Source organism: Lonchura striata, chromosome 6, assembly GCF_050655825.1.
Source record: "Lonchura striata isolate lonStrDom1 chromosome 6, ASM5065582v1, whole genome shotgun sequence".
Taxonomy (NCBI): domain Eukaryota; kingdom Metazoa; phylum Chordata; class Aves; order Passeriformes; family Estrildidae; genus Lonchura; species Lonchura striata.
In genome coordinates this window covers 4,931,806-4,958,750 of record NC_140708.1, presented here as the reverse complement: position 1 = coordinate 4,958,750, position 26,945 = coordinate 4,931,806, and the positions used below count along the sequence as shown (strand labels likewise).

Below are 26,945 nucleotides of genomic sequence, written 5' to 3'. Positions count from 1 at the left end.
TTTCCCATATTTGGGGACTTTCTTATCTGAAAGACACGATAATGGAATCAGAAACAAGAGTGCTGAACAAAACGAAGAATTATTGACCCTCATTATCAGGGAGTGAAAATACAAGAAGACAGAACCACAAGAAAACATAAAATATATTCATTTAATTAGACAGGATAGCATGAAGACAAGTCAAAGGTTAAAACCAAACAAAAGAACATGTTAATGTAAAGTCATAATATATAAACTTTTAAAATATTTATAAAATAATTTCTATGTCTATATGAAAGGTATGTATAAAAACTTTTATAAGAAGGGTGAATAGAGAGCTGTGTTCCTCACATATAATGAGGGCAATCCAGTCACTCCAGGCAGCACCGCTGACAGGATGCACCGCAGAGACTTTTCCCCTGAACACCCAGCCCAGCGCTGGCCCTGAGGATGAACAGGCACTGAGGTGACCCTGAGAGTCCGTGCAAGGCACAGGGTGCAGCTGAGGAAGGACAGCCCTGTGCTGGGCTCAGAGCTGAAGCTGGCACTGCCCAGCGTGGACAAGGTCCTTTCTGCAGCCCCTGTCACAGGGCAGCTCGGGCCTTGCTGCAGACATACGGCCACTCATTTGAGCACATCTCACTGCGGAATTTATAGTCAGCCAGGCACACACACAGGGAATTGCCAAGGACAGGAACCCTGCAGGGAGGAGCAGAGACAGCGCTGGTTCCCAGGGGAACACCTTGTGCCCCTGTGCCCCCAGGCCCTGCCCGGCTCCCCGGCACTCACCTGGAGCTGTAGCTGCTGCTGTCCCCCCAGTGCAGGCGCTCGCCTCGTCTGCGCAGCCCGATCCAGTAATCGACGTTCCCGCGGAGGCGGAAGAGCAAATCCTGCCCAGGAGAGAGGAGTGGGAGCTGCCCCGGCCCCTCGGGGGGACCCGTGCCCGGGGCTGCCCCCGCACGCCGGGGCTCCTTCCCTGCAAGGCCCTGGCACAGGGCTGCACCCCCAGCCCCACGAGCACCCAGCCCGGCCCAGGAGCACCCCCAGGCTCCCCTCAGACACCCCACACCGCCCGCAGCCCCTCACTCACCATGGCCTCATCCTGGAGAATGGCCAGGGAGGCCCCGAGCTCCGAGCACCGTTCCTGAGCCTGATCCCAGCTCCTGGAATCCCTTGACAAGTAGTAGCAGACCCCATTGTATCCAACCCAGCCATGGGGACAGCACTGCAGAATCTCAGGTGTGACTGGAACCTGTGGTGCTGGAGGGGGAAGAGGAGAAGGTCTGAGGATTCCCCTCTGCAGGGAACAGGGTCCCCGCTCTGCCCCGAGGGGCTGGGCCCAGCCTGCTGCCCCTCCCTTACCTGACTGCACAGCCAAGGCCACCCCCAAAGCCAGCACCAGCACCAGGAGCAGCAGAATCAGCACCGCCGGCAGCACGGGACGGGAGCTGAACCATTCACCTGGAGCAGGAAAGAGCTGCTGGCTGCCAGAACCAGACCCGGCCCTGCAATCTGCTCACCCCGTGCCCAGGGAGCACAGCAGGGACCCCTCAGCCACTGTGCCCCTCACTCAGCTGGCAGCCAGAGAGCCAAGAGCCTGGGCACAGGCAGGGACACAGCTGTGGGGACAGCCAGGGACACAGCTGTGGGGACAGGCTGCAGCAGGAGAACTGCACAGCCTTGGGGGCAGCTGGGGCTCTTGGTTCCAGCCACTGACGGGGCCCACCACAACTCGAGGCCTCTTCCAGACATCGGGAAACAGCCACACACCTGCCAGCGCTGGGCGTGGGAGGTGACACTGTCCTCTCCGTAGAGGCCACAGGGTGGCCCTGCACTCACCCAGGAATCTTCTGGGGATCCTTTTTTGTTCATTGTTGGTTGCTGATGTGCCCTGTGGACCCAGGGGCTCCCTCACACTCCCACCACTGCTGCAGAATCCATTCTCCACATCTTCACACTCACAAATGGCACCTCCCTGCTCATGCCAAGTGGCTTCTTGTGCCCCAGGCAGGTGTGGAACCCTGGCTGCTGGTCCCTCCTGGAGATGCTGGAGCTTCTTCACAACTCCATGAGTGGAGCAGAATTCACCCTTCTCCAGCACACAGCCCTCATCTCTCTGCCAGGAACAAACAGCACCTTTCTCCCAATCCATCAGGAGTGCTGACAAAGCCTCTCGGAGATCGCCTCGGGAACAGCTTTACACCCGCGGTGGTGGCACCCTGAAGGGGACACGATGCGAGGTCACTGCTGGTGCCGGCCCCGCGGGACCCCGAGGCTCAGCAGGGCGGTGCCGGCTCTGGTCGCTGCTGCGGCCCCGGCTCGTCCCCAGCGATCCGGGCAAGGAGGAGAGCGCGGGCAGCCGCTCCCTCCGCGATCCCAGCGCAGGGGGACCCGGCGGAACCCGGCACAAGGAACTCGCCAGAACCCCCCTGGCCCTCAGCGCGGCCCCTCCGCCCGCAGCGAGCCCCGAGCTGGGGCACATCCGATCGCGTGGTCCGGCCGGGTTTGAGAGGTTTCATCACCTTGAACTTTTCGCGAAGAAAGCAGCCCGTTCCAGCAAGGGGAGGGCGGAGCGAGCGGGGAGGTGCGGTCACGTCCCTGATGTCCCGTTAAACCCGCCCTACCAAATAAGGCCCCACGCCATTGAATCTGGTGAAGAACCGCAGCCCCGGGGAAGATGCTTCTGGGGCTCTCAAGAGTGAATTCTGGCAGGGATTCCCGGGCCGGGCTGCGCCTGGCCAGGTGCCCGGGCCAGCAAAGCCGCTCTGTGCCTCTCCTCCTGCCCCGGGCAGGCACAGAACACAGCAGGGAAGGCTCGAGGGTCGGGAAAAGGCCGGGGAGAGATCACTCACCGGTCACCGGAATAGGAGACACGGCTGGGGGAATTATTGGAATTTAGTATCGAACAAATCATCGCAAGAGCACGAGAGGTGGAGCAGCAGGGGTTCCAGCCTCGGAAGCAGGACTCTGCCCTCGGCCTCTCGCAGCTGCCCGAGGGGGATAAAGGATCCCCCGGGCCCCGAGCAGCGGCTCTGCCCCACCATGGGGATGTGTCCCCAGCCCAGCTCCGGGCCGGGCTCGGAGGGCCGAGCGCGGAGCAGGCGCTGAGCTGCTCCATGGAGCTTCCAGCCCCGCTGGGTGCGGCGGGCGCGGCACCGGCAGTGCCGGGCGTGCGGCGGCATCGCTCGGTGCTGGCGGCGTTTGCAGCGCCGAGGGATGGGCTGAGTCCGGCCCGGCAGCGCCAGCCCGTCGCTACCGACCTATTGCAGCTTCATGCCTGGTGCCTCTCTCCATGTTCCCTCCCAGTGTTCCAGGATCTCTTCCAGTGCTCCCAGCGGCAAATCACTGGGGGCACTGCGTGGTCTGCTGCTGAAGAGGCGAGACTTGAGCTGTTGGGAGGGAAATCCCGACTTGGGAAAAGCATTTCCTGGCCCGGGGCCCGAGTCCCGGTCCCGCAAGCGGCGGAGGGGGCTGGGCTGAGAGCGGCCGCGCCCCGGGCACGACGAGTTCGCAGCTGCCGGGTTTCTCCTCACGTCCCTCCCTTTTCCCGCAGCCTGAGCCTGTCCTTCGGCCGCGTTGGCAGAGCAGCCTCCCTCCGTCGTGCCGCAGAGCTGCCCTCGCTCCTTGCGAGGCGGGCTGGAAGATCGCCGGGCGGGCGGGGATGGCAGCGGCGGCTGCAGCCGGGAGAGCGGCGGGGCTGCCGCGGCTCCGCGCGGGGCTTCGGGCCCGGGCAGGGCTGAAGGGGACGGAGGCTGCGGAGACGCGCTTCGGGACGCCAGGCTTCTGCAGGTGGGGCTGAGGAAGCAGGAAGCTTTGCTGGTTGCTTAAATAAGGGAATTAGCTTATTTGTACACAGGCAATACATTAGTGGTTCTGTGCTTCCTGTTTGCGCTACAAGCATTGTAGGTTTTGAGTTTAAGTAAGCTTCAGAGATGGTGAACAGAGAAATATTATTTATAGTTGGAAATTGGTTTTGGACTTAAGACTCTACATTTTTTAGGTTTTGCTTCGAAATATAAGAATTACATTTGATTAGAGCTTTAAGGCTTTTATAAACGTCTTTGTGATGCTGGGATATTTTGTGCTTGATTGTGTTTTTTAAAGCTTCCCTGATGTTGTGTAATAGGAGATAATATTGGTTTGTGTTTGAGTCGAGCTAGTGACATAGGTAGAAGACTTGACTGGGTTTTTTTTGTAGAACGAATTCTTTGGGATCCTGCTTCTTTGTAGTAGCACTGAACAGAAAGTATTTTGAGTTTCTTAACTGCTTGAAAGATACTTGAGTTATTGGGGTTTTTATAACACAAACACAGTTGTATTGGTTATTTTAGTTTCTAACAAAACAGAGTTAACTGAGCAGTGTTTTAGAATATTTGATTTTATTATCAGTCCCAATAGAGTGAAACATACAAAATATAGAACTCAACATTATTCTATTAAAAGCTAAGTAATTTCCTAATTACAGTACCATATAAATGTTTTTCAAGATATTAGCTTTTACCACACAATACGAATGTTACTTTAACACCAAGCACCTATACTGTTACCTCATATAGTCCTATTACAATACTTATTTCAGAGTTCTAGTGCTCTAAAATATCTACCCATTTATAAAGCTATATTTTCAAACTTATTTCTAATTGAATCTCTTTCTCAACAATATCATCTCAATTCCATAGCTTTCCTAAGTCAACAAATCTTATCTCAATATTTGCCTGTGTGAACGTTCTATCAAATTGTAAAACTTGCTTACAAACCCATTCCTCAGGCACAGAGCAGCGAAAGCTCGGAGCAGCGGCAGCCGGGTCTGAGCAGGGCAGGGAGAGGCGAGCTCAGGAGCGGCACCGAGCAGGGGGGACAGGGCCCGCGGGCACCGGGGGAATGAGGGCCCCGCTCGGGGGCTGCTCGCACAAGCACAGCCTCCCCCCACAGCACAGCAAGCGCCTCTGCGCTGGGCTGTGGCCGTGGCAGCGAATTCCCTTCCCCGAGGCAGCGGCTCCGACCCGTCCCGTCCTCTTCCAAAGCCGAGAGAGAGACACAGAGCCAGCAGCGCACAGACCCTGCTTCCCTGTCAGGTGCCTGCTGCCAAAAGTGGGATTCCTCCTCAGCATGTATCACCTGTTCCTCTTCCAAGAACAGTCCAAAAGTGCCACCTTCAGGCCAGTTCGTGATGATTTCCAGGAGCACAGGGCCATTTGGATTTCGCAGTTGAGCTTGTTGTGTAAGGAGGGCAATGCACTCACTGCAGGCAGCACCGCTGGCAGGATGCACTGCAGAGACTTTTCCCCTGAACACCCAGCCCAGCGCTGGCCCTGGGGATGGACAGGCACTGAGGTGACCCTGAGAGTCAGGGCAAGGCACAGGGTGCAGCTGAGGAAGGACAGCCCTGGGCTGGGCTCAGAGCTGAAGCTGACACTGCCCAGAGTGGAGCAGGTCCCTTCTCGCCAGAACCCCCCAGGCCCTCAGCGCGGCCCCTCCGCCCGCAGCGAGCCCCGAGCTGGGGCGGAACCGAGCGCGGGTCCCGCCGGGGCCGGAGCCGCCTCCGAGCTCCGCCGCCGCCTCGCCGCGCTCCGGGGCCGCCGCCGCTCCGCTCCCCGCCACACGCAGCGGGCGCGGCCGCTACCGCCGCCGATTTGAGCCGATTTGAGCCGATTTGAGCCGATTTGAGCCGATTTGATCAATCAGAGTCCGGGAGCGCTGCCCATCGCGGCTCGGCCGTTCTGCTCCCCGCTCCCCCGCGGTCCCCTCTCCCCGGCGCTCCCGCCGCCTTCTCCGGGATCGGTTCCTTCACCGTTCTCTCAATGCGCGTCGCTGCCAGCCGGGATTCGGGGATCTGAACCCGAGTCCCTTTCGCTCGGCTCAGCGCAATGTAAACCCTCTGCGGGTGTCGGGGCAGCCCCGCCGCATCCCGAGCCCCGTGCGGGGCCAGCTCGGCTTTCCCCGCGCGGCGCCGGCCCTCGCCTAAGCCCGGCTTTTCCCACCCCCGCCTGGCTCCGCTTTTCCCACCCCCGCCTGGCTCCGCTTTTCCCACCCCCGCCTGGCTCCGCTTTTCCCACCCCCGCCTGGCTCCGCTTTTCCCACCCCCGCCTGGCTCCGCTTTTCCCACCCCCGCCTGGCTCCGCTTTTCCCTCCCCCGCCTGGCTCCGCTTTTCCCACCCCCGCCTGGCTCCGCTTTTCCCTCCCCCGCCTGGCTCCGCTTTTCCCACCCCCGCCTGGCTCCGCTTTTCCCACCCCCGCCTGGCTCCGCTTTTCCCTCCCCCGCCTGGCTCCGCTTTTCCCGGCGCGGCACGGCGGCTCCGGTTCTCCCCCGGGCGACCTCACTCCGCTGCTGTCCCTTCCCCGCTGCGGCGGGGCGAACTCCCCATTATCTGCCGTAAGGTCTCTGACTGCCTCTGGTTACTGAAGCCTCACGCACCGTGCTTTAGAATGCCTTAAAAATGTTGAAATGCTTTTTCAAAGTGAATCTTTTGTTTCCCGTGAACTCTGATTTCTCTGAGTGTTGTTCTTGGAGAGATTAAAGCAGTAAATGCAGTGTGTTCTTTATTATTGTTATTTTGTGCAGCATAAAACAATCTAATTTCATTAACAGAAATGCTGATAACATTTACTATATGGTATTACACTACATCCAATGTCGAGAAGCTCCCGGTTTGTTGGGCAGTTTGACAAATTCTACACTGTTGTTGTTTCTTTTGGTACAGGCAATATTCACAAGATATTATTACCTTGTTTATAACTGGCTTTTCAAAAACTTTGACATATCTTTGTGTGAGTACCTACAAGACACGCGTCATTGTGGGATCTCTCTATTCTGTTCTCCAGCTGCAGATGCCTCTCTTTGAACAGGCTGTCCACAGCCCTTCCCTGCTCTGCCTTCTCAGTCTTTAGTCCCTTCTCTCGTTTCAGCAGGTTTGCTATGCCTTGGCCCAGTGCTGTCTCATCATTCTCCTGGGCTTTCAGAGCTGCAGGATAACATCTCTGGCCTTTGTGGAAAGCCTCATCTGAGCTGAGGCCCTGTGGACTTTACGGACCCTGGTGTGACACACATCCTTCCAGGACACGGCTGTCACCTGCTGAGGGCAAGGCTGCTTCTGCTTTTTGGGAATCAGATCCAGCCCCAGGAATTCCCACAGAAGCAGCCCAGCAGTGTGCTGTGTTTGGGGCATCTCATCACTGCTGCTGTTGAGAGACTTGGTTTTGGATATGTTAGGGAGACCCTCCCAATGAGGGTCTTGGCTCTGGCCAGAAAATTGCCAACAAACCCGGGTGTTTTCTGCCTCAAAACTATATTCAAGTCTCTCTGACTTGGCAATTTGACTCTATAACAATGTGACAGCTGGATCTATTTTTAAAGTAAGCTTGGACACCTTTCCTGGGAATGGGAATCCAGGACCTGACTGACACAAGGTGTGGCAGCTGCTGCAGGCTCTGGGTGGTGGTGCAGTATTTAAGACATTGATAATCATCCAATTTCACATGTGTCATTAATGACATGTATTATCTGACTTATTCTTGATTCTGTAAGTGTCCTGTTTCACTGCATATATTCTTCTGTTTTGATGTTCCCTTCATGTTCATACCAAGAGACATGCATATTATTTTTAAAACAAAAAGAAAGGGGAACTGACTCCTAAATGATGGCTGAATAATGCAATATTTATACTAAAAGAATTTTAAAACACTTTTCTGTAAGTGTCACAGTGAGGGTGGCTGTGACAAACCTCTCTGGTTCCCTGACTTCAGGCAAGGGTGGTGAAAAGGAAAAGGAGCTGCTTTGATGGAGCTGCCCAGAAAGAACTTTAATTAAGGGTGAAAAATAACAAACGTGGAGAAGCCCTGCACCATACGAGGGGCAGGATCCAAAGACCTGAAACAAAGGGGAAGCAACAATATACACACTTGGGGGTGGAACATTCTAGAACTATAACCATACAGGAGAAACAAGTAAGCAATAGGGGAGCAGAACTTGGGCAACTTAGCACAATAACACCAAAAGCTTATGGGGAACTCTCAGGCTCTCCCTGAATTCAACAAATGATTCCCAGGCCCTGGAACTGACACCCGGCTCTTTTGGGGTAAAATCCAGCTGACTGTGGGTCACTGCTGGGCCAGTTCCCACATATGAGGATCTCCAGCAGAGTGTGCAATGGCAAGGCCGAGGTGATTTAGGAGCTGAGGGAGAAGGTGTGCAGGTGTTTAGCACCAGCAGGTTTAAAGTGCTCACCCGTTCCTGTGATCAGACATCAGTGGGCTCCGAGAAAGCGAGGCCCAGTGAGAAGAGAGGTGACCCAGTCACCACTCAGCCCTCGTGGCCAGGACAGGAACAGAGGCAGCTCTGCCAGGACGTGGCTGTGTCTGGAGACTTGGAGAGGCAGCTTGGCAACAGAGGCCTTCTGTCCTACAGTATTTACCACCATGGAACTGTGTTCCTGCTAACCCTCTTCAGCCATTCCCTGTTCCCTGGTAGAACAACAAGGATATGACAAAGCCTTAAGTGGGGAACAGGTTATGAAGGTTTTTGTCAAGGAAAGAACAAGGAACTTTACTTAAAAGAGTATAAGGATTTGGTACCACTGGATAGCAGGTCTGAGTTCTTTTGTTAACCTCCCTTAAGTCTTGTACCACTCTATAGCTGCCATCAGGCTTCTTTACTGGGAGTATTGGGGTATTATGGGGAGACATACAAGGTTTTAGTGTCTCATCCTTTATTAGTCCTTCTATTACTGGCTTTAAATATTCCCATCCTTCTAAAGATATAGGATACTGCCATACACATATGGGACAATTTTCTCTCTCCTTTGTAACCCTTATGGGGTCAATATTTAATCCTCCTCTATTTCCCTCCCCAGCCCAAACTTCCTTGTTAATTCTTCTTTCATTCTCCTGGCCTAGTTTTAAAAGTCGAGCTGTCATCTTCCCATCTTCTGGAACAACCCCTATTCTTAATTTCACTTGTAAATCTCGTCCCAGTAAATTGCTACCTGCCCCTGGGACCAATAAAACTTCCCCCAGCCAAAATCTAGTTTCTCCCTCTATTACCACATTTTTAACAACAGGTACTGTGAAACTCTCCTTTTGCTCCTGTTACTTTTACAGTATCTTTGCTTACACTATAACCTTTTGGAATATCTAACAGACAGGTTCTTTCTGCCCCTGTGTCTACCACAAATTCCAATTTTTCCTCTTGGGGACCCACTTTTAAAGTTATCACTGGCTCCAGATGGTATTTGTCCCCTTAAAAATAGAGCCTCTGACATCCCCATTCTTCCTCGGTGCCCATCTCTTTAGAAATTTCCAGATCTGTTGCCCTCTTAGGACAATCTCTTTTCTGATGTCCTTCACCCTTACAGTAAAAGCAGACATTCCTGGAATGTCCCTGAAACTTTGATTGTATTGGGATTTTATTCTTTCCTATTGCCCTGTTTCTACAACCGCCACCTCTAGGAGTAGTGCCTGTGTGGTTTTGATTTTTCTTATAATTGTTTTCTCGCAGGGTGACTGCCATAAGTTTTGCTTTTAGTTTAGATTTTTATTCATCTCTCCGAACATAAATTTTCTAAGCTTCCTTTAATAAATCATCCGATGACTTATCATGCCAATCTTCAATTTTGTCTAATTTTTTTCTAATATCTGGCCAAGCATTAGTAACAAAGTTAATCCTTAACAAAGCTTTTCTCACATCAGTTTCAGGATGTATTCTGGAATATTGTTTTATATTTCTCCTAAGTCTGTCTAACCATTCAGCTGGAGTTTCTTCTTTCCTTGTTGTGCCTCAAAAGCCTTTTTAGCATTTTGCCCTCGAGGTGCTGCCCCTTTTATTCCCTTGATTATTAAATTACAATACTCATTCATATGTTTTCTCCCCTCCTCATAATTTTGACCCCACTCAGGAGGTGCGGTTGGCATTTCTTCTCTCTGGGAGGCCCCTGTGGATTTTATTTATTCCAGGCTTTTATGCCTGCAATGCTGATCATTTCCCTTTCTTCCTGAGAAAAGAGTATCTTTATTATAGACGGCATTTCTTCCCAAGTATAGATGTTTGGACCTAGAAATGGGTCTAGTGTTTACCAGTGCCTATAGGATCCTCCAAAATCCCTTTGATTTCCTTTTTAAAATTCCTGACCTCAGAAGAAGTCAAGGGAGCTTTCACAAACCCAGTTCCAACCCCTCCCATCGGAACCTCTCTTAGTGGAAATAGATCCATTTCTTTAGCCCGGTCTCTTTCTATAGCCTTTCTCCCGTGCTGTGAGGAAGAGTCCGGAGAATGTTGCCTCCTAACTGAACTCCCTGTGTTCCTGTAAGGGGCGTCCTCCAGACAGAAAGAGTTTCTCGGAGCTGGGGCTGCGGTTCCCGGGGAGCGGAGCTCCGGGCAGGAAGGGGCTGAAGGCAGGGCCCAGCGCCCAGCCCTGGTCCTCCGAAGGCGGAGCCCGGGCAGGGTGTGCTGCCGGAGCCGCCGCAGGAGGGGCAGTGCCGGGGGCACCAGCCGGGAGCGGGATCGGCCCGCCCGTGGTTAGGGGCGGCTGGGCCGGTGCTCCCGGCAGAGGCAAAGCAGCAGCGGCGGTGCCCAGCGCAGCCGGGACGGGCAGAGTCGCCGGGGCTGGGGCAGAGGAATCAGCCGCGGGAGGAGCCCCGGGATGGGCCGGGCGGGAGCGCCGGGAGCCCGGCGGGCGGAGCAGCCGGGCGGGCCGGGGCCGGGGCCGGCCGGGCAGCCGCGAGCAGCGGGACGGGGCCGGGCACAGCGGCTGCGGGCGGCGGGGCGGGACCGGGAGCGCTGCGGCGGGGCGGGACCGGCAGAGCGGCCGCTGTGGGCGGTGGGCTCACAGCCGGGACGGGAACCGGGGCAGGAGCAGCCGCTGAGAGCAGCGAACCCGCGCCTGGGACGGGAGCGGGGCAGGAGCGGGCGGCGAGCGGGGCCGGGACAAGCGGCGCGGGCGCGAGTGGGAGCGGAGGGGGCAAAGCCCGTAAGGATCCCACTCCTTTTTCTTTTTTCCCTCTTGCTCCCCTCCCTTTTCTTTTCCTGTTTTCTTGGTTTTTTCCCTAAGTTTTCTGATACTTTAAAGATTTTTATTTTCCTATAATCTCCTGTCCAATATGTGGCATCTTCTCTTTCTTCTGAATGAAACGATTCCTTTCAATTTACAAATACATGAGAGCATGACAAATCCAACTTTCGAAAGAGCCGTATCTAGGCCAGTAAACATGGTCAGATCTTAATTCCTTTTTCGGCCATTCTAGCATATGAAATTGTATCATCTTTACCTTGTCTTTCTTTCTCGTACAAGGGTTTTTTTCCCAGTTGGCTAACATATATCCTTTTTCTTCTCTCTGCATTCTTCTTACTGGATTTCTGTCCCATCCCAAGATCTTATCTAATCGTCCTCTCTGTCTCTGTTTCCCACTTTCTCTAACAACCTGAGTACCACCTTCTTTCAAATACACAGAAAGTCCTTTCTCTCGCAATATCGTTCAACGCAATCCACCTCGTCCAAGGAAATAAAGCTCAAAATAAACAATCTACATTCTATATACTTCCATTCATCTGTATTTACTCACCTTTATCTCTCACTCTCACACACACTGACACCCTCAAGCCTGTTCATTCATACTTCTCGACTTCACAATACTATTACATATACTTTCATTTGCCCACGCTCACTCACTTTTATTTTTCACTCACTCTCACATACAACAACAAGGTACCTTTTACTTTTAAACCATCTATATTACATATCCATATATCTACATTTATTTGGAGTGCTCTTGGAATGTAACCCACATCCATCAACCCAGCAGGTTTAATCCTGGAAGTCTCTCCATTCTGCAGAATTTAAACACACCTATAACACTTTTAGGTGTTACTGGCCAGTTCGGGTGTTCTTGGATATCCCTCAACCCAGCCGTAACCCCAGATTCTCTTGGATATCCTTCAATCCGGCAACGCTGAGTGCTCTTAGGATGTTAATCTCTTGACCCAGCAAATTTATGTCCCTCCAAGGAAAACCTTCTCTTTTTACCCTTTTATTTTTTCCCAATTAACGATGCCAAGAAAACTCTCTTTTTGCTTTTTAATTACCCAATTAATTATGTCAAGAAAACCCTCTTTTTATATTTTCATTTCCTATCCCCCCACACCAAGGTATCCCACTCCTTCCCGGAGACCCAGTCCCAGTTTCCCCGGGGTGGGGGGTTTCTCTCATTCTTGTTTTCACTCGCTTTGTCTCTTTCCTGGCCGTTTTTCTCGCGAAAGAAGATGGAAACGCAGGGTGGGAGACTACAGCTCTCATTTGGCAAGTCTGGGATGACCAGCTCACCTCTCATTCACACCCATTCATCCCCCCTTATCGGCCCCATCCCAACAAATACTCACCTATCCTCTTTCCTGGGGTCTTTGTTCTTCGCCTATGCGTTAATCTTAGGGGCAATTACTGCGGGTTTAGGGAATCCTTTCCCTTTTCTTTGTTTTATTGTCTCCTTTTGTCCCTGGATCAAAACCTGCGTCTGTCGGTAGCACCAGGGGAACAGAGCGAAGCTGCCCAACCAGGGCAGGACGCGTCTCTTCACTTTGAGTCTCCTAAGGCACCGGCAGAGAGGTGTTAGCAACCATCCTCTGCTACCATAATTGTGAAAAATGCCAATCACTTGGTTTTTAAAATTTTAAAATTTAATAATCATAACATTGTTATAAAAATAGTAATACAATTAGAATAATAAAGTTTAGAGTCAGGATAATTACAAGATAATAAAAAGCAAAGAATTAAGGACGTCCGGGTGCTCTCGGACACTAAGTTGCGAAAAGCATCCCTTGTGAACAAAGGAATCAGCCTTAAACCAATACACTTGTTACATATTCATATATCCTTCATGGTTATGCATACATGCTATTTAAAACAAGAAACTCTGCCTGTTGTATGTCAACTGTTTCCTTTAATTCCCATGGCATCTTCGAGTCTGAGCAAGGCCTGAAGAAATTAGCTTCTTCTGATAAGAAGCCATAAATTCCTCTCCTTTGGAACACTTAGGTGTTCCTCAAAGCAAGTATCTAATTTCTAAAAAAAACAGAAAAAAAACCTTCCCCCTCCACATACATGGTGTTTATTTTAACTACTAAAATCTTCATTTTAACTACAGAAGAACAACTAATCAATATAACATAATACATATAGTAGCTATCTGCATAGAGCCATATAATAAGCATTTTTCACATAATGGAAACAGAAACCAGGGCATCCAAAAAAAAAGAATTATTGACCCTTGCTATCAGAGAGTGAAAATACAAAAAGATAGAACCAAAGAAAAACATATATTAGCTTAATGTACTAGGCAGCATGAAGAAAAGCCAAAGGTTAAAACCAAGCAAAAAAACCTCGAAACTCAAACAAATATTTGAGTACTCACAAATTCAAGAATATTCATATAGGCCCTTAACATAACAGTACAATAGGAACATAGTTTAAGTAAACCATATGCAAATAGCCAATCACCTCAGCACACGATTTTATCCCTTAACAAACTTCTATAAAAATTTTAAAGAGTCACCCATGTTTCAATAAGGACAATCAAATAACTGTAGGCAGCACCAGTGCCAGGATGCACTGCAGAGACTTTTCCCCTGAACACCCACCCCTGTGTTGGCACTGGGGATGGGCAGGGACTGAGGTGACCCTGAGAGTCAGTGCAAGGCACAGGGTGCAGCTGAGGAAGGACAGCCCTGTGCTGGGCTCAGAGCTGAAGCTGGCACTGCCCAGCGTGGACAAGGTCCTTTCTGCAGCCCTGTCACAGGGCAGCTTGGGCCTTGCTGCAGACATACGGCCGCTCATTTGAGCAGTTCTCACTCCTCAATCTGTTCTCTGCCAGGAACACACACGGGGAATTGCCAAAGACAGGAACCCTGCAGGGAGGAGCAGAGACAGCACTGGTTCCCAGGGGAACACCTTGTGCCCCTGTGCCCCCAGGCCCTGCCCGGCTCCCCGGCACTCACCTGGAGCTGTAGCTGCTGCCGTCCCCCCAGTGCAGGCGCTCGCCCCGTCTGCGCAGCCCGATCCAGTAATCGACGTTCCCGCGGAGGCGGAAGAGCAAATCCTGCCCAGGAGAGAGGAGTGGGAGCTGCCCCGGCCCCTCGGGGGGACCCGTGCCCGGGGCTGCCCCCGCACGCCGGGGCTCCTTCCCTGCAAGGCCCCGGCACAGGGCTGCACCCCCAGCCCTACGAGCACCCAGCCCGGCCCAGGACCACCCCCAGGCTCCCCTCAGCCACCCCACACCACCCGCAGCCCCTCACTCACCATGGCCTCATCCTGGAGAATGGCCAGGGAGGCCCCGAGCTCCGAGCACCGTTCCTGAGCCTGCTCCCAGCTCCTGCAATCCTTTGACAAGTAGTAGCAGACCCCATTGGACCCAACCCAGCCACGAGGACAGCACTGCAGAATCTCAGGTGTGACTGGAACCTGTGGTGCTGGAGGGGGAAGAGGAGAAGGTCTGAGGATTCCCCTCTGCAGGGAGCAGGGACCCCGCTCTGCCCCGAGGGGCTGGGCCCAGCCTGCTGCCCCTCCCTTACCTGACTGCACAGCCAAGGCCACCCCCAAAGCCAGCACCAGCACCAGGAGGAGCAGAATCAGCACCGCCGTGAGCACGGGACGGGAGCTGAACCATTCACCTGGAGCAGGAAAGAGCTGCTGGCTGCCAGAATCAGACCCGGCCCTGCAATCTGCTCACCCCGTGCCCAGGGAGCACAGCAGGGACCCCTCAGCCACTGTGCCCCTCACTCAGCTGGCAGCCAGAGAGCCAAGAGCCTGGGCACAGGCAGGGACACAGCTGTGGGGACAGCCAGGGACACAGCTGTGGGGACAGGCTGCAGCAGGAGAACTGCACAGCCTTGGGGGCAGCTGGGGCTCTTGGTTCCAGCCACTGACGGGGCCCAGCAGAGCACGAGGCCTCTTCCAGACATCGGGAAACAGCCACACACCTGCCAGCCCTGGCATTGGGAGGTGACACTGTCCCCTCCCTAGAGGCAATAGTGGGGGGCCTTGCTCACCAGGGAATATTCTGAGGTTCCTTTTCAGTACATTGGTGATTGCTCTTCCATTCTCCAGGGGCTCCTTCTGAAGCCCATCAACAGAGCAGAATTCACCCTTCTTCAGCTCACAGCCCTCATCTCTCTGCCAGGAACAAGCAGCACCTTGCTCCCGACCCATCAGGAGTGCTGACAAAGCCTCTCGGAGATCGCCTCGGGAACAGCTTTACACCCGCGGTGGTGGCACCCTGAAAGGGACACGATGCGAGGTCACTGCCGGTGCCGGCCCCGCGGGACACCGAGGCTCAGCAGGGCGGTGCGGGCTCTGGCTGCGCTGTCCCCGCTCCCCAGGGCTGCGGCAGCAGCTGCGGAGACAAGCGCAGCCTCCGGGAGCTCTGCGCTCCCCGCAGCCCCGGCCCCTGTGGCTCTGCAGCCGCTGCAGCCCAGCTCCGTGCGGGACAGGCGCTGACAGCGCCGGGCAGCTGCCGGATGCTGCCGGCCCAGGGCAGCTGCGGCTCGGAGCCCGCCTGCCCAGGGGCAGGAACCAGCAGCCCCGGGGCTTCACCATTGTCCCCCGCATGCCGTGCCCCGGCGGCTCGGAGCCCGGGGACACCGAGCGCCGGCACAGCCGCTCTGGCTCCCTGCCTGTGAACGGCGGAACCCGGCACAAGGAACTCGCCAGAGCCCCCCTGGCCCTCAGCGCGGCCCCTCCGCCCGCAGCGAGCCCCGAGCTGGGGCGGAACCGAGCGCGGGTCCCACCTGGTCCGAGCCGCCTCCGAGCTCCGGGCTGCGCTCCTGCCGCCGCTCGTCTCTCGCCCTCCCAGCGCTGCCCGGTCGCTGCCCGCGCTATTTGTAGTCACGGCGCTGTGGGCGGGGCTTTGGGCGTTTTGACCAATCAGCGCGGGGAAAGCAGCCGGGGATGGAGGGACGGGAGAGTGGGAGAGTGGGAGAGTGAACAAGTGAACAAGTGAACAAGTGAACAAGTGAACAAGTGAACAAGTGAACAACCGCGGCTTCACCTTCTACCGTAAACCGTGTTAAGGAAGAAGCGGAGCCGCCTGGGAGGAAATTTCAGTGTCTCAAAACAATTAATCACTGCAGGGATTCCTGGGCTGCGGCACCGGCAGTGCCGGGCGTGCGGCGGCATCGCTCGGTGCTGGCGGCGTTTGCAGCGCCGAGGGATGGGCTGAGTCCGGCCCGGCAGCGCCAGCCCGTCGCTACCGAACTATTTCAGTTTCTTAATGAATTAAACCAAAGACATACTGCCTCTTGTCGCCGTTTCAAAGCCTTGAATCAAAGGGAGAACGAGAGCTCCATACTGATTAACATCCCTAAATGATGCATAAGGAGGGTCTCCCCCCAGTTTAACCCCGAATAAAAAGTGAATCAAAGGGATTTTTCCCCAATTTAGCCTCCGAAAATGAGGGGAAATACAGTCTCCTGCTCAATTTCCCTGAATAAAGACCGTTCTGGGGACTTTGGACATCTTTCTCGTCTGTGAAGGTCCCTACAAATGGAGGCTCCCCCTCGATGGAACTTTTACAATGACACATAAAGAGGTTCCTCTCAAAGGAAGCCCTTTGAGACTAGGGACAGCCGTGTTTGCCGTCAAATGGAACCTGAAGATGATGAAAATTAGTTGCTTTCCTTCAAGTCAAAAGGCACCATGAAGGTATTCTCCTTCCATTTAAACATAAAAATCATGGAAAGCAGTGATTGCCTGCCTAGTGAGGCACCCAAAACGACGAAAAAGGTGTGTTTTCCTTCAACTGAGACCCTTCAAATAATAGGTACTTGGAGATTCTCTCCAGTTCAAACAAAATTACAGAAAAGCTTTCCCTTCTTCATTTCAATCCCTTTTCTCCTCCTAACCCCCTCTTTTTGGTGGCCGTGGGGAGGGACTGGGGGCACTTCCCCCTCCTCACTGGTCACACCTGGGGCTGCTGCACCTTGCAGAGTGCTGAGGAGTTCCCTCCCAGCTCCCTGCCAGTGTCCCTGTTCCTGGCAAGCAGCGGGAGGGATGCTGAGAGCACTGGGCAGGAACTGGGAGCACTGTTCCTTCCCAGAGCTCCTGATATCCCTCCCAGTGCTCCTTCTTGTTCACTGCCGGTGCTCCCACTCTCCCTCCCAGCTCCCTCCTGGCATTCCCTGTGCTCCCAGTTCCCTCCCAGTGTTCCAGGATCTCTTCCAGTGCTCCCAGCGGCAAAGTACTGGGGGCACTGCGTGGTCTGCTCCTGAAGAGGCGAGATTTGAGCCGCTGGGAGGGAAATCCCCACTAGAAGGTGCCCGGAGCGGCGGTGCCCGCAGGGCTGGCCCGGGAGCGCCGGGCTGCGGAGAATTCTCTGCTGCGCCGCCGGCCTGGAGCCGCAGGGCCGGGGCAGCACGCAGGCAGCTCGGCAGCTGCTTGGGCTGCCGTGCCAAGGGCGCAAGCTGGTCTTTGCTTTTGCTTCCCAAGAAGGCAAAACTTCTTTCTATCTCCCTTTTCTATTTTTCTCCTCTCTCTTGTTATAGATGGATAACGAGATGATTGGCTCTCGCAATTAAGGGATGACTATTGTGTGAATATTAAGAGAAGCTTTATTGATGTATAGTTATGTTCTCGAGGTTTAGCTGTCCTCTGTTCTCCCCATAGCTCCCTTTCCCCCTCTGTATTGGTGCCATCAGACAGCCTGGGGTGTCTAGCACAGGGAGAAAGAAGGGCACAAGTGTCCCTGGCATGGGGCAGCTGGGAATGGAAAAGCTCGGTGCTGGGGTGGACATGGCAACACCTGGCCTCCCATCCAGCTACAAGAAAGCAATCTCCACCGATAAACGGCAAAGAAGAGCTGCCTGAGAGACTTTGGGAGGGACCAGGGCAGGCTGATGCACCCCCAGGGTTATAAAAGACCGAGCATCGATCTCGAAGAGGAACCGGCCACGTGGTTTCCACGAGGGCAGTTCCCAGCACTGCAAATTTTTCCTTATGTAGTCCTTTTGTTGTATTTTTGGTAAAGTTTAAATAAGCCTTTCAAATTTTCAAAGTGAGCAGTTGTCTTTCACTTTCTTCTATTTTCTTTTTTTTTTTTTTTTTTTTTTCTTTCTTTCTTTTCTTTCTTTTCCTTCTTTCCTCCTTATCTCAACCTGCTCTTGTGCCATACCGTTGGGTAGTACTAAAACGGCATTACTGCGGTCACTTTTACTTTATCCTCTGTAAGAGGACACAAAGCTGGCAGAGCTTTGCTGTGCTTCTGCTCCTCCCTCCTCTCCCTGAAAAAGCCCAGTCCTACTAACAGTGCAACTAACAGCGCTCTGGTCCTGCCTCAGGCAGTTTCCTGTGTGTGACTGGCCTTGAAATGTGACAGGAAATATCTGAAACACAGATATTCATTTCTTTAACTTTACATGAAGTCACTGTTTCCCAGTTGATTTTGATGTTGAAACCATTCAGTGTAGCTACTCTTCATACAAAATAACCTTTAGGCATGTTTACTCTTACTGCCAGTAGGAGAGCATTTTCAGGAATTGCTGCAGTCTGTAGCAGTAGTCTCAGTATTTGTGTGCTTCGGGAGTTGCGCTTTGGAATAGGAGGAAAGTTTCTGTTGCACCACTGAGGAGCTGAACGCGCCTCTGTGAAACGCACGTGTTAAATCAAAGAGGAAAACCCCAGGAACCTGCTCCTTCTTCTGCAGCCGGCGAGGAGGTGGCGACCCCGGCCGCAGCCCCCGGCTCAGCCCGGCCAGGCCGGGCAGCGCTGGCCCGGGATAAGCCTCTTGTCCCGGGCTGAGCCCCTTGTCCCGGGATAAGCCCCTTGTCCCGGGCTGAGCCCCTTGTCCCGGGATAAGCCCCTTGTCCCGGGCTGAGCCCCTTGTCCCGGGCTGAGCCCCTTGTCCCGGGCTGAGCCCCCTGTCCCGGGCCGGGCCCGCATCAGCCCCCCTCGGGCCGGCCCGGGCCAGCAGCTGCCGGGCAGGAGGGCGGGGGAGGCTGCAGAGCCAAAAGCAGAGCGGGCCGGGGCTGTTGCCAAAAAATCCCTCCCGCAGCGGGCTGAGAGCACAAACCCTGCAGCGGCAGAGCGCAGAGGAGCCCTGGAGCGGGAATCTAACACGGGAAAAGGAGAAACAAACCACGGAAACCGAACCGGACACTGTCCCAGCCGCGCCTTCCTGCCACAAGCTATCAGCAAAACAAATGGATCCAAAACGAAATGTTAAACCCTTTCCATCCTTCAATCCTCCTTCGAGTAAAAAATACTACAAGATACAAGCATATTAAAAAAAACCATCAAAATCAGTAAGGAAGTTAAATCCCCAATAAAAATGGGAAAATACCTTAATTTAAAAACTGAAATCCTCTGATAAACTGTGAAGAAAAAGCCCCATTTTTCCTATAACACATGAAACTATAAAAAATGAAATTATTCAAATAATATGAAATAAAAATCTCCATACTAAAATAAACAAATATTAAAATAACTGTAATCCCATAAAAAGTTTAAACTAACAAAGAGAGAAAAGTAATACTATACTTCAGAAAAAAAAAAGAACCTTTGTTCCCAGAGATGAAAATAATTTACAAACAAATAATAAAAATTTTACCTTTAAACAACTCATCTTCAAAACAATACCCCATAGATCAATATAACCCATCAACAAAATTTTAAAAAGCTTATAAAAATAAGAAAGACTTCATGAAGATCCTCTAACTAGTATTCCTAATAAAAATAAAAACCACAAAAAGCCTGTTTTCTTTCGTTTTATAAAGAAGTCTGTATAAACTTAATAAAAAAGACTTCTCTCCCTAAAAAAAACTTAAAAAAAAATAAAAATTAATAACCTGACTAAAAATTTTTAATTTAGTTTCTTTACATTATCATTTAAAAAAAAAATTGTAAAGTGTCCAAGTTTTAAAAAAAAACGTTTTCCAATTACCATCTGAGTAGGAGTTGCCTTGGGGCAGTTTTCCTTCTCTGCTCTTAATGGCCCCATCAATGCCTGGCCACATGACTCAGAGATAACTCTCCAGGGGGAGGAGGTGATTAAGGACACACCTTGTGACTCATAATGACCCATTGTGAGATGCTCTGCCCAAGGGGAGGAGCTAGGCATTTCCACCTGGATAAAAGTGGAGATTTCTACACAGAGGGGAGCCTTTTCACAGGTTCTCTGAGAAGACACAGCAACTACATCTGCCATCCCAAGAGGACTGCAGCTACTCCATTTTGGACTGCTACCAGCACGCTGGCCAGGTTGTATTCTGACTTTGTCAGTAGTCTTTCCCTTTGTATTATTGCATGCATTTTTGTCCTTTTCCCCTTTTCCCAATAAATTGTATTTCTGACTTAGAGTCTCTCACTGGTTTTGCTTTCAAACCAGAACATAATTTTTGGGGCCCAACGTGGGGCAAGAAAGTACTGAGAGAAGTCAGAATTACAATCTTGTATTGTAGAGGGTACCTACTCACTATGATGCTTAACATGTTTTTTTGGGTCTTATACCTAGCTCTCTATATTTTCCCGAATGTGGGGAATTATTTGGCAATTGTAATACTCATGTGTAGACCAGGGTATGGTATGAGAATTGCTTTATTGGTCTACTATGTCTATTGCATTATGATCTCTGTGGCAATGAACATGATTTGGAATATGTACTCAATTCTGTTTGCTTGTCCTAATCTAGGCTGCTACGTTTGGGGCCTCAGCAACCTCACCCAGCCCCTGGGGGGAGGGGTAAAGATTGATGTTTTCAAACCTTTCAGGCTTGACACAGCCGTTTTTGAAAATGTTAATTTCCCTCTGGATGCCAAGGACAGCATAATGTTGTTGTTAGTTCTTCTTTGTCTTCTCTGCACAATCTGCAACATGCTTAGAAACAAAACACTACATAGTGTGGTGCAGCAAAACATACATAGTGTGGTGCAGCGTCTTCTTGAGGAAGAGGAAACAAGAAGGAAAGCAGCAGTGTCCGTGCCTGTACAGAATACCACAACAGCATCCATGTCAACACAGGCTGCCATAGAGAAAGAAGGAACCAAAAGGAAAACAACAGTGTCCGTGTCTACGCAGACTGTCATGGAGGAAAAAACAAAAAGCAAAGCAAAAGTGTCTATGTCTACACAGACCGGCACAGAGGAGGAAGGAACCGAAAGCGCCATCAGCTTCTCCATACAAACCATCACCAAACCAGAGCAGCCTGAACCCATAGTAGTTGCCACTGTTCAGAAGAAGAAATCGAGGAGCAAATCAGTCCGCATAGTGACTGATGAGGACACTGCAGGGCCCTCGCATCCAGCAGAAGAGACGGAACCAGAGATCATCACTCGCTCTCTATCCCTGGGTGAGCTACGTGACCTGCGGAGAGAATTCACCCGCAGACAAATGAGTCCATCCTGACCTGGCTTCTCCGCATCTGGGACGCTGCAGCCAATGACACCATTCTAAATGGAAGTGAGGCCAGGCAACTGGGATCATTATCCCGGGATGTGGTCATTGATCAGGGGATTGGGAGAACCCAAGAAACTCTCAGCCTCTGGCGGCGACTGCTCGCAAGTGTGAGGGACAGATACCTTTGTAAAGAAGACATCCAGGTGCTCCAAGGAAAATGGAATACCATGGAACAAGGTATCCGATGCCTGAGGGAATTGGCTGTGTTGGAGATAATTTTCGCAGAAGATGAGAGATTTCCTAAGAGTTCCAGACAATAAAAGAATAATGATATAACTGATCCTCTTGAAGGAACCTCAAGAACCTATTTACCAGAAGAGAGCAACGTGTACCATGACCAGGAATAGAGGGGCCCTGCCTCTAGCCAGGTAGAGGACAGGGACAATCGGATCTATTGGACTGTGTGGATTCGATGGCCTGGCACATCTGAACCACAAAAAATATACAGCTTTGGTTGACACCGGTGCCCAATGTACCCTGATGCCATCAAGATATGTAGGAGAAGAATCCATTTCTATTTCTGGGGTAACAGGAGGATCCCAGCAGCTTACTGTATTAGAGGCTGAAGTGAGTTTAACTGGGAATGGGTGGCAGAAACACCCCATCGTGACTGGTCCAGAGGCCCCATGCATCCTTGGCATAGACTATCTCAGAAATGGATATTTCAAAGACCCAAAAGGACATTGCTGGGCTTTTGGGATAGCTGCTGTAGAGACAGAAGACATCCGGAAACTGAATACCTTGCCTGGTCTCTCAGATGACCCTTCTGCTGTGGGACTGCTGAGAGTTGAAGAACACAGGTACCAATTGCCATGACAACAGTGCACCGTCGGCAATATCGTACCAGCAGAGACTCTGTGACCCCCATCCATGAGAAGATTCGTAAATTGGAGAGCCAAGGGGTGGTCAGCAAGGCCCATTCACCTTTTAACAGCCCTATATGGCCAGTACGCAAGTCCAGTGAGAAATAGAGACTGACGGTGGACTACCGCAGCCTGAATGAGGTTACACCACCACTGAGCGCTGCCGTGCCAGACATGTTGGAGCTTCAGTACGAGCTGGAGTCCAAGGCAGCAAAGTGGTATGCAACCATTGATATTGCAAATGCCTTCTTCTCCATTCCTTTGGCAACGGAATTCAGACCTCAGTTTGTCTTCACCTGGAAGGGAGTGCAGTACACCTGGAACCGACTGCCCCAGGGGTAGAAACACAGCCCCACCATCTGTCATGGACTGATCCAGGCTGCACTGGAAAAGAACGAGGCTCCCGAACATCTACAGTATATCGATGACATGATTGTGTGGGGGAACACAGCAGGGGAAGTCTTCAAAAAGGGAGAAAAAATTATCCAGATTTTACTGAAAGCTGGTTTTGCCATTAAACGAAGCAAGGTTAAGGGACCAGCTCAAGAAATTCAGTTTCTAGGAGTCAAGTGGCAAGATGGACGTCGTCAGATCCTGACAGAAATAATCAACAAGATCACCGCTATGTCTCCACCTACCAACAAGAAGGAGACACAAGCTTTCCTAGGTGCCATAGGCTTTTGGAGGATGCACATTCCTGAGTACAGCCAGATTGTGAGCCCTCTCTACCTGGTCACCCAAAAAAAGAATGATTTCCACTGGGGCCCTGAGCAGCAACAAGCCTTCACTCAGATCAAGCAGGAGATCGCTCATGCTGTAGCCCTTGGCCCAGTTAGGACAGGACCAGAGGTCAAGAACGTACTCTACTCTGCAGCTGGGAACCATGGGTTGTCCTGGAGCCTTTGGCAGAAGGTGCCTGGGGAGACTCGGGGTCGACCACTGGGATTTTGGAGCCGGAGCTACAAAGGCTCTGAAGCAAACTACACTCCCACAGAGAAAGAAATCTTGGCTGCCTATGAAGGAGTTCAAGCTGCCTCAGAAGTAATTGGCACTGAAACACAGCTGCTTCTGGCACCCCGACTACCAGTGCTGGGGTGGATGTTTAAAGGAAAGGTTCCTTCTACACATCATGCCACTGATGCCACATGGAGTAAATGGATTGCCCTCTGTCCTGGGTTGTAAGATAAGCTTGTATTCCATTTGCCATCTGTCGAAGGCGAACCGGTTGGACAAGTTTTTTGTTATCTCTCTCAGAGACAATGGTTTGTGTATACACCTTCGACTGATTCAATGAAGGGGGTCCCACCCAGAGGGGGGAAGCAGCTCTCTCCCTCTTCTTCGCGGGACTCCGAGAGAAGCGGCTCTCTCCCTCTTCTTCGCGGGACTCCGAGAGAAGCAGCTCTCTCTCTCTCTCTCTGCGCGGGATTCCCGGGGAAAGCAGCTCTCTCTCTCTCTCTTCGCGGGATTCCTGGGGAAGCAGCTCTCTCTCGCTCTCTCTTCGGCGGCACTCGCAGCGAAGCAGCCGGCGCGTTGAGCCGACGGCGGCGGAGCTCAGAGGCAACCCCGGCGCAGAGGAAGACCGGCCCCACTGCCACCAGATCTTCAGAGGAAAACTATACCCTTCTAGAGATCACCACTGCAGCTACAATTCACCAGCCACTGCAAGGGAAGCAAATTGTCCCAGTAGAACTGATACTGGCACCCCGCAGGTTCTGGACTTTTTTTTTTTTCTTTCACTGGTTTTGTTTGTACCGATTGCATTTGCCTTTTTAAATTGTTGTCTAGTTTTCTCCTAGTAAAGAATTGTTACTCCCACTCCCATATCTTTGCCTGAGAGCCTTTTAATTTAAAGATCCTCGTAATTCAGAGGGAGGGGGGTTTGCCGTTCTCCATTGCACAGGAGGCTTTGCCCTCTTTCACAGACTCCTGTCTTGTCGAACCAAGACAGAATTTGGCGCATCAACGTGAGGCCCGAGGGCATTGAGAGGGAAAAAGGATTAACAGTTCTTAAGTAATTTGGTTTTGTTGTGTGTAAAAACATCTTCAGCATCACCATGTGGTCTAGTTTACCTTGGTTTGGGTGGCATGTGATCGTAGCTATACTTTTCCCATTTGCAGACCCTTATCTAAAAATGGGTCCTATAACTAAGGCTACGGTGTCTGTTATCAAGTTTGGCTTCTGGGTTAATTGGGTGAGGAATTCATGGATCTTTAATTTCCTCTGGAAGGCAGGTACATGGATTCATAGCTATCACACGTTAACTGTATGTTTTTGGGGTTACTTTAATAACGGTACCTACTGCGAGGAAATAGCACCTGGGCAAACTTTCTCTCAACCTTTTAACCATCTTTTTGGGTCTGCTCCACCAGTTCTCAAAGGGTTAAGATCCTTTATAAGTGCTAATGATACCATACAATGGGTGGTGTTGCTGATAGTCCTGTTATATTTAGCATTCAGAGATAAGGGAAGATTAACCTGGATAACTACCCTCACACCTACACCACAGACTCGAGATGCTGCTGCTCCAGAGCCTGACCCTGCCCCACAGCCCACCTCAGAAATGAACCGCCCAGATTGGGTGAGGGTTCTGGTTAAGGAGATACGAGAGATGCTGAAGGAGTGCATTTCCCCAGCTGGTGAGAAACCGGCCCTTTGCCTTGAGGAGGGACAGTCTAATAGTACAGCTGTGGAACCCACAGATGTTACAACTGTCCAGGTTCCAGCTGAACCACAAAGGCAGTCACGGTCAGCAGCAGTGGCCCCGGTAGAAACAAGGAAGTCTAAGGTGAAAGCAGAGCACCCTGCAGATAGGGACAGGAATGGAGGAACCTCACAACCCACAGGGGAGCCAGAGATTGCTATCATCACCGAGTCCCTGACGTACGAAAGTCTTCGCAATCTGCATAAAGACATTGTGCGACGAGGGCGTGAGGCTTATGCTACCTGGCTACTCCGGGTTTGGGATCTTATGGGTACAGGCGTGCAGCTGGACGGTGGTGAGGCAAGGAACTTGGGACCCTTGACCCAGGACTCAGGTATAAATCAGGTTTTTGTAAGGGAACCAGGGTCCCTTTCTCTCTGGGAGCGGCTCTTAATGAGTGTCAGGGAGAGGTTTATCCACAGAGAGAGAATGCAAGAGCACCATCATAGAATGCGCTGGAAGACCCTCGAGGAAGGGATCCAACAGCTGAGAGAAGTGGCAGTATTGGAGGTACTCTTTGGGAGGGATGGACGACACAATAATGATCCTGACAAGGTCAGGTGTACGGGACAAATGCTGTGGAGTCTGGCAAATCTTGGGCCATCTCAATACGCCACCTTCATTGCAACGATCAATGCTGACACCCACCGGGAGACAATAGGTTCTGTTGCCAACAAACTTAGGAATTATGAGAGTATGATTAATGGCCCAATGCAGGCTCATATCTCAGCTGTGATTAAGGAGTTTAAAGAGGAGATGAGGGAGGAGATAAGGAAGGTTAATACAGCACCCGTGAGAGTCACAGGCCCCAGAATCAGCACCCAACAATCCCCAGCTAGAGAGAGAGGGTACACCCCAAGGGCTAATCTGTGGTTCTTCCTGCGTGACCATGGGGAAGACATGGGGAGGTGGGATGGGAAACCCACTTCTGTCCTGGCAGCACGGGTCCGTCAACTCAAGGAGGGAAACTCTAACCGGGGGAGTTCCACCAAAGTGAAGGTAGCCTCAACCTCCCGTGACCAAGCTTGTGGGTACGATCTGTCAGACCCCCTTGAAGGGACCTCTAGTATGTATGCCCAGGGAAGGAATGATAACCAGTGTTAGAGGGGCCCTGTCTCTAGCCAGGGAGAGGCACGGGAAAACCGGATCTTCTGGACAGTGTGGATCCGATGGCCTGGCACATCAGAGCCACAAAAATATGATGCTTTAGTTGATACTGGTGCACAGTGTACTCTGATACCATCGGGACATGTGGGGGCAGAGCCTGTTTCCATTGCTGGTGTGACAGGGGGATCACAACAATTGACTCTGGTGGAAGCTGAAGTGAGCCTGACTGGGAAGGAGTGGAAGAAACACCCTATAGTGACTGGCCCAGATGCTCCGTGTATCCTAGGCATAGACTTCCTCCGGAACGGATATTACAAAGACCCAAAGGGACTCAGGTGGGCTTTTGGAATAGCCGCTGTAGAGGCAGAAGACATTAAGCAATTGAACACCTTGCCTGGACTGTCAGAAAACCCCTCTGCAGTAGGACTCCTAAGGGTGGAAGAACAACGCGTGCCAATTGCGACCTCGACAGTGCACCGCCGGCAGTATCGGACGGATCGAGATGCCGTGATCCCCATCCACAAAATGATTCGGGAGCTGGAGAGCCAAGGGGTGGTCAGCAAAACCCACTCACCCTTCAACAGCCCCATCTGGCCTGTGCGCAAATCTGACAAAGAATGGAGATTGACTGTGGACTATCGTGGCTTAAATGAAGTGACTCCACCGCTGAGCGCTGCTGTGCCGGACATGCTGGAACTCCAGTACGAGCTGGAGACCAAGGCAGCAAAGTGGTATGCCACCATTGATATTGCTAATGCGTTTTTCTCCATTCCTCTGGCAGCAGAATGCAGGCCTCAGTTTGCTTTCACCTGGAGGGGCGTGCAGTACACCTGGAACCGACTGCCCCAGGGGTGGAAACACAGCCCCACCAT

At 52.0% G+C, this 26,945-nt stretch overlaps 3 protein-coding genes across 5 annotated transcripts in view; 1 reads left to right on the top strand and 2 right to left on the bottom strand.

Moving 5' to 3' along the window:
- LOC144246641 (C-type lectin domain family 2 member D-like) overlaps positions 1-26,945 on the top strand; it is a 143,109-nt gene that overhangs the window by 82,272 nt on the left and 33,892 nt on the right. The gene's annotated exons all lie outside the window — the stretch shown is intronic.
- Positions 138-1,731, bottom strand: LOC146767006 (C-type lectin domain family 2 member B-like). The gene is made up of 5 exons (XM_085583745.1): positions 1,706-1,731; positions 1,342-1,463; positions 1,070-1,239; positions 769-869; positions 138-678 (listed from the first exon to the last, which is right to left on the bottom strand). The coding sequence occupies exons 1-5, from the start codon at positions 1,729-1,731 to the stop codon at positions 564-566; spliced, it is 534 nt and encodes a 177-aa protein (XP_085439871.1). The 3' UTR covers positions 138-563.
- On the bottom strand, positions 12,884-15,811 carry LOC146767005 (C-type lectin domain family 2 member B-like). Of its 3 annotated transcripts, XM_085583937.1 has the most exons (6): positions 15,746-15,811; positions 15,008-15,234; positions 14,531-14,629; positions 14,259-14,428; positions 13,958-14,058; positions 12,884-13,867 (listed from the first exon to the last, which is right to left on the bottom strand). In XM_085583937.1, the coding sequence occupies exons 2-6, from the start codon at positions 15,165-15,167 to the stop codon at positions 13,753-13,755; spliced, it is 645 nt and encodes a 214-aa protein (XP_085440063.1). In that variant the 5' UTR covers positions 15,168-15,234; positions 15,746-15,811; the 3' UTR covers positions 12,884-13,752. The 3 variants fall into 3 exon arrangements, with proteins under 3 accessions (XP_085440063.1, XP_085440062.1, XP_085440064.1); XM_085583936.1 differs by having other exon boundaries at positions 14,259-14,629; XM_085583938.1 differs by lacking the exon at positions 14,531-14,629.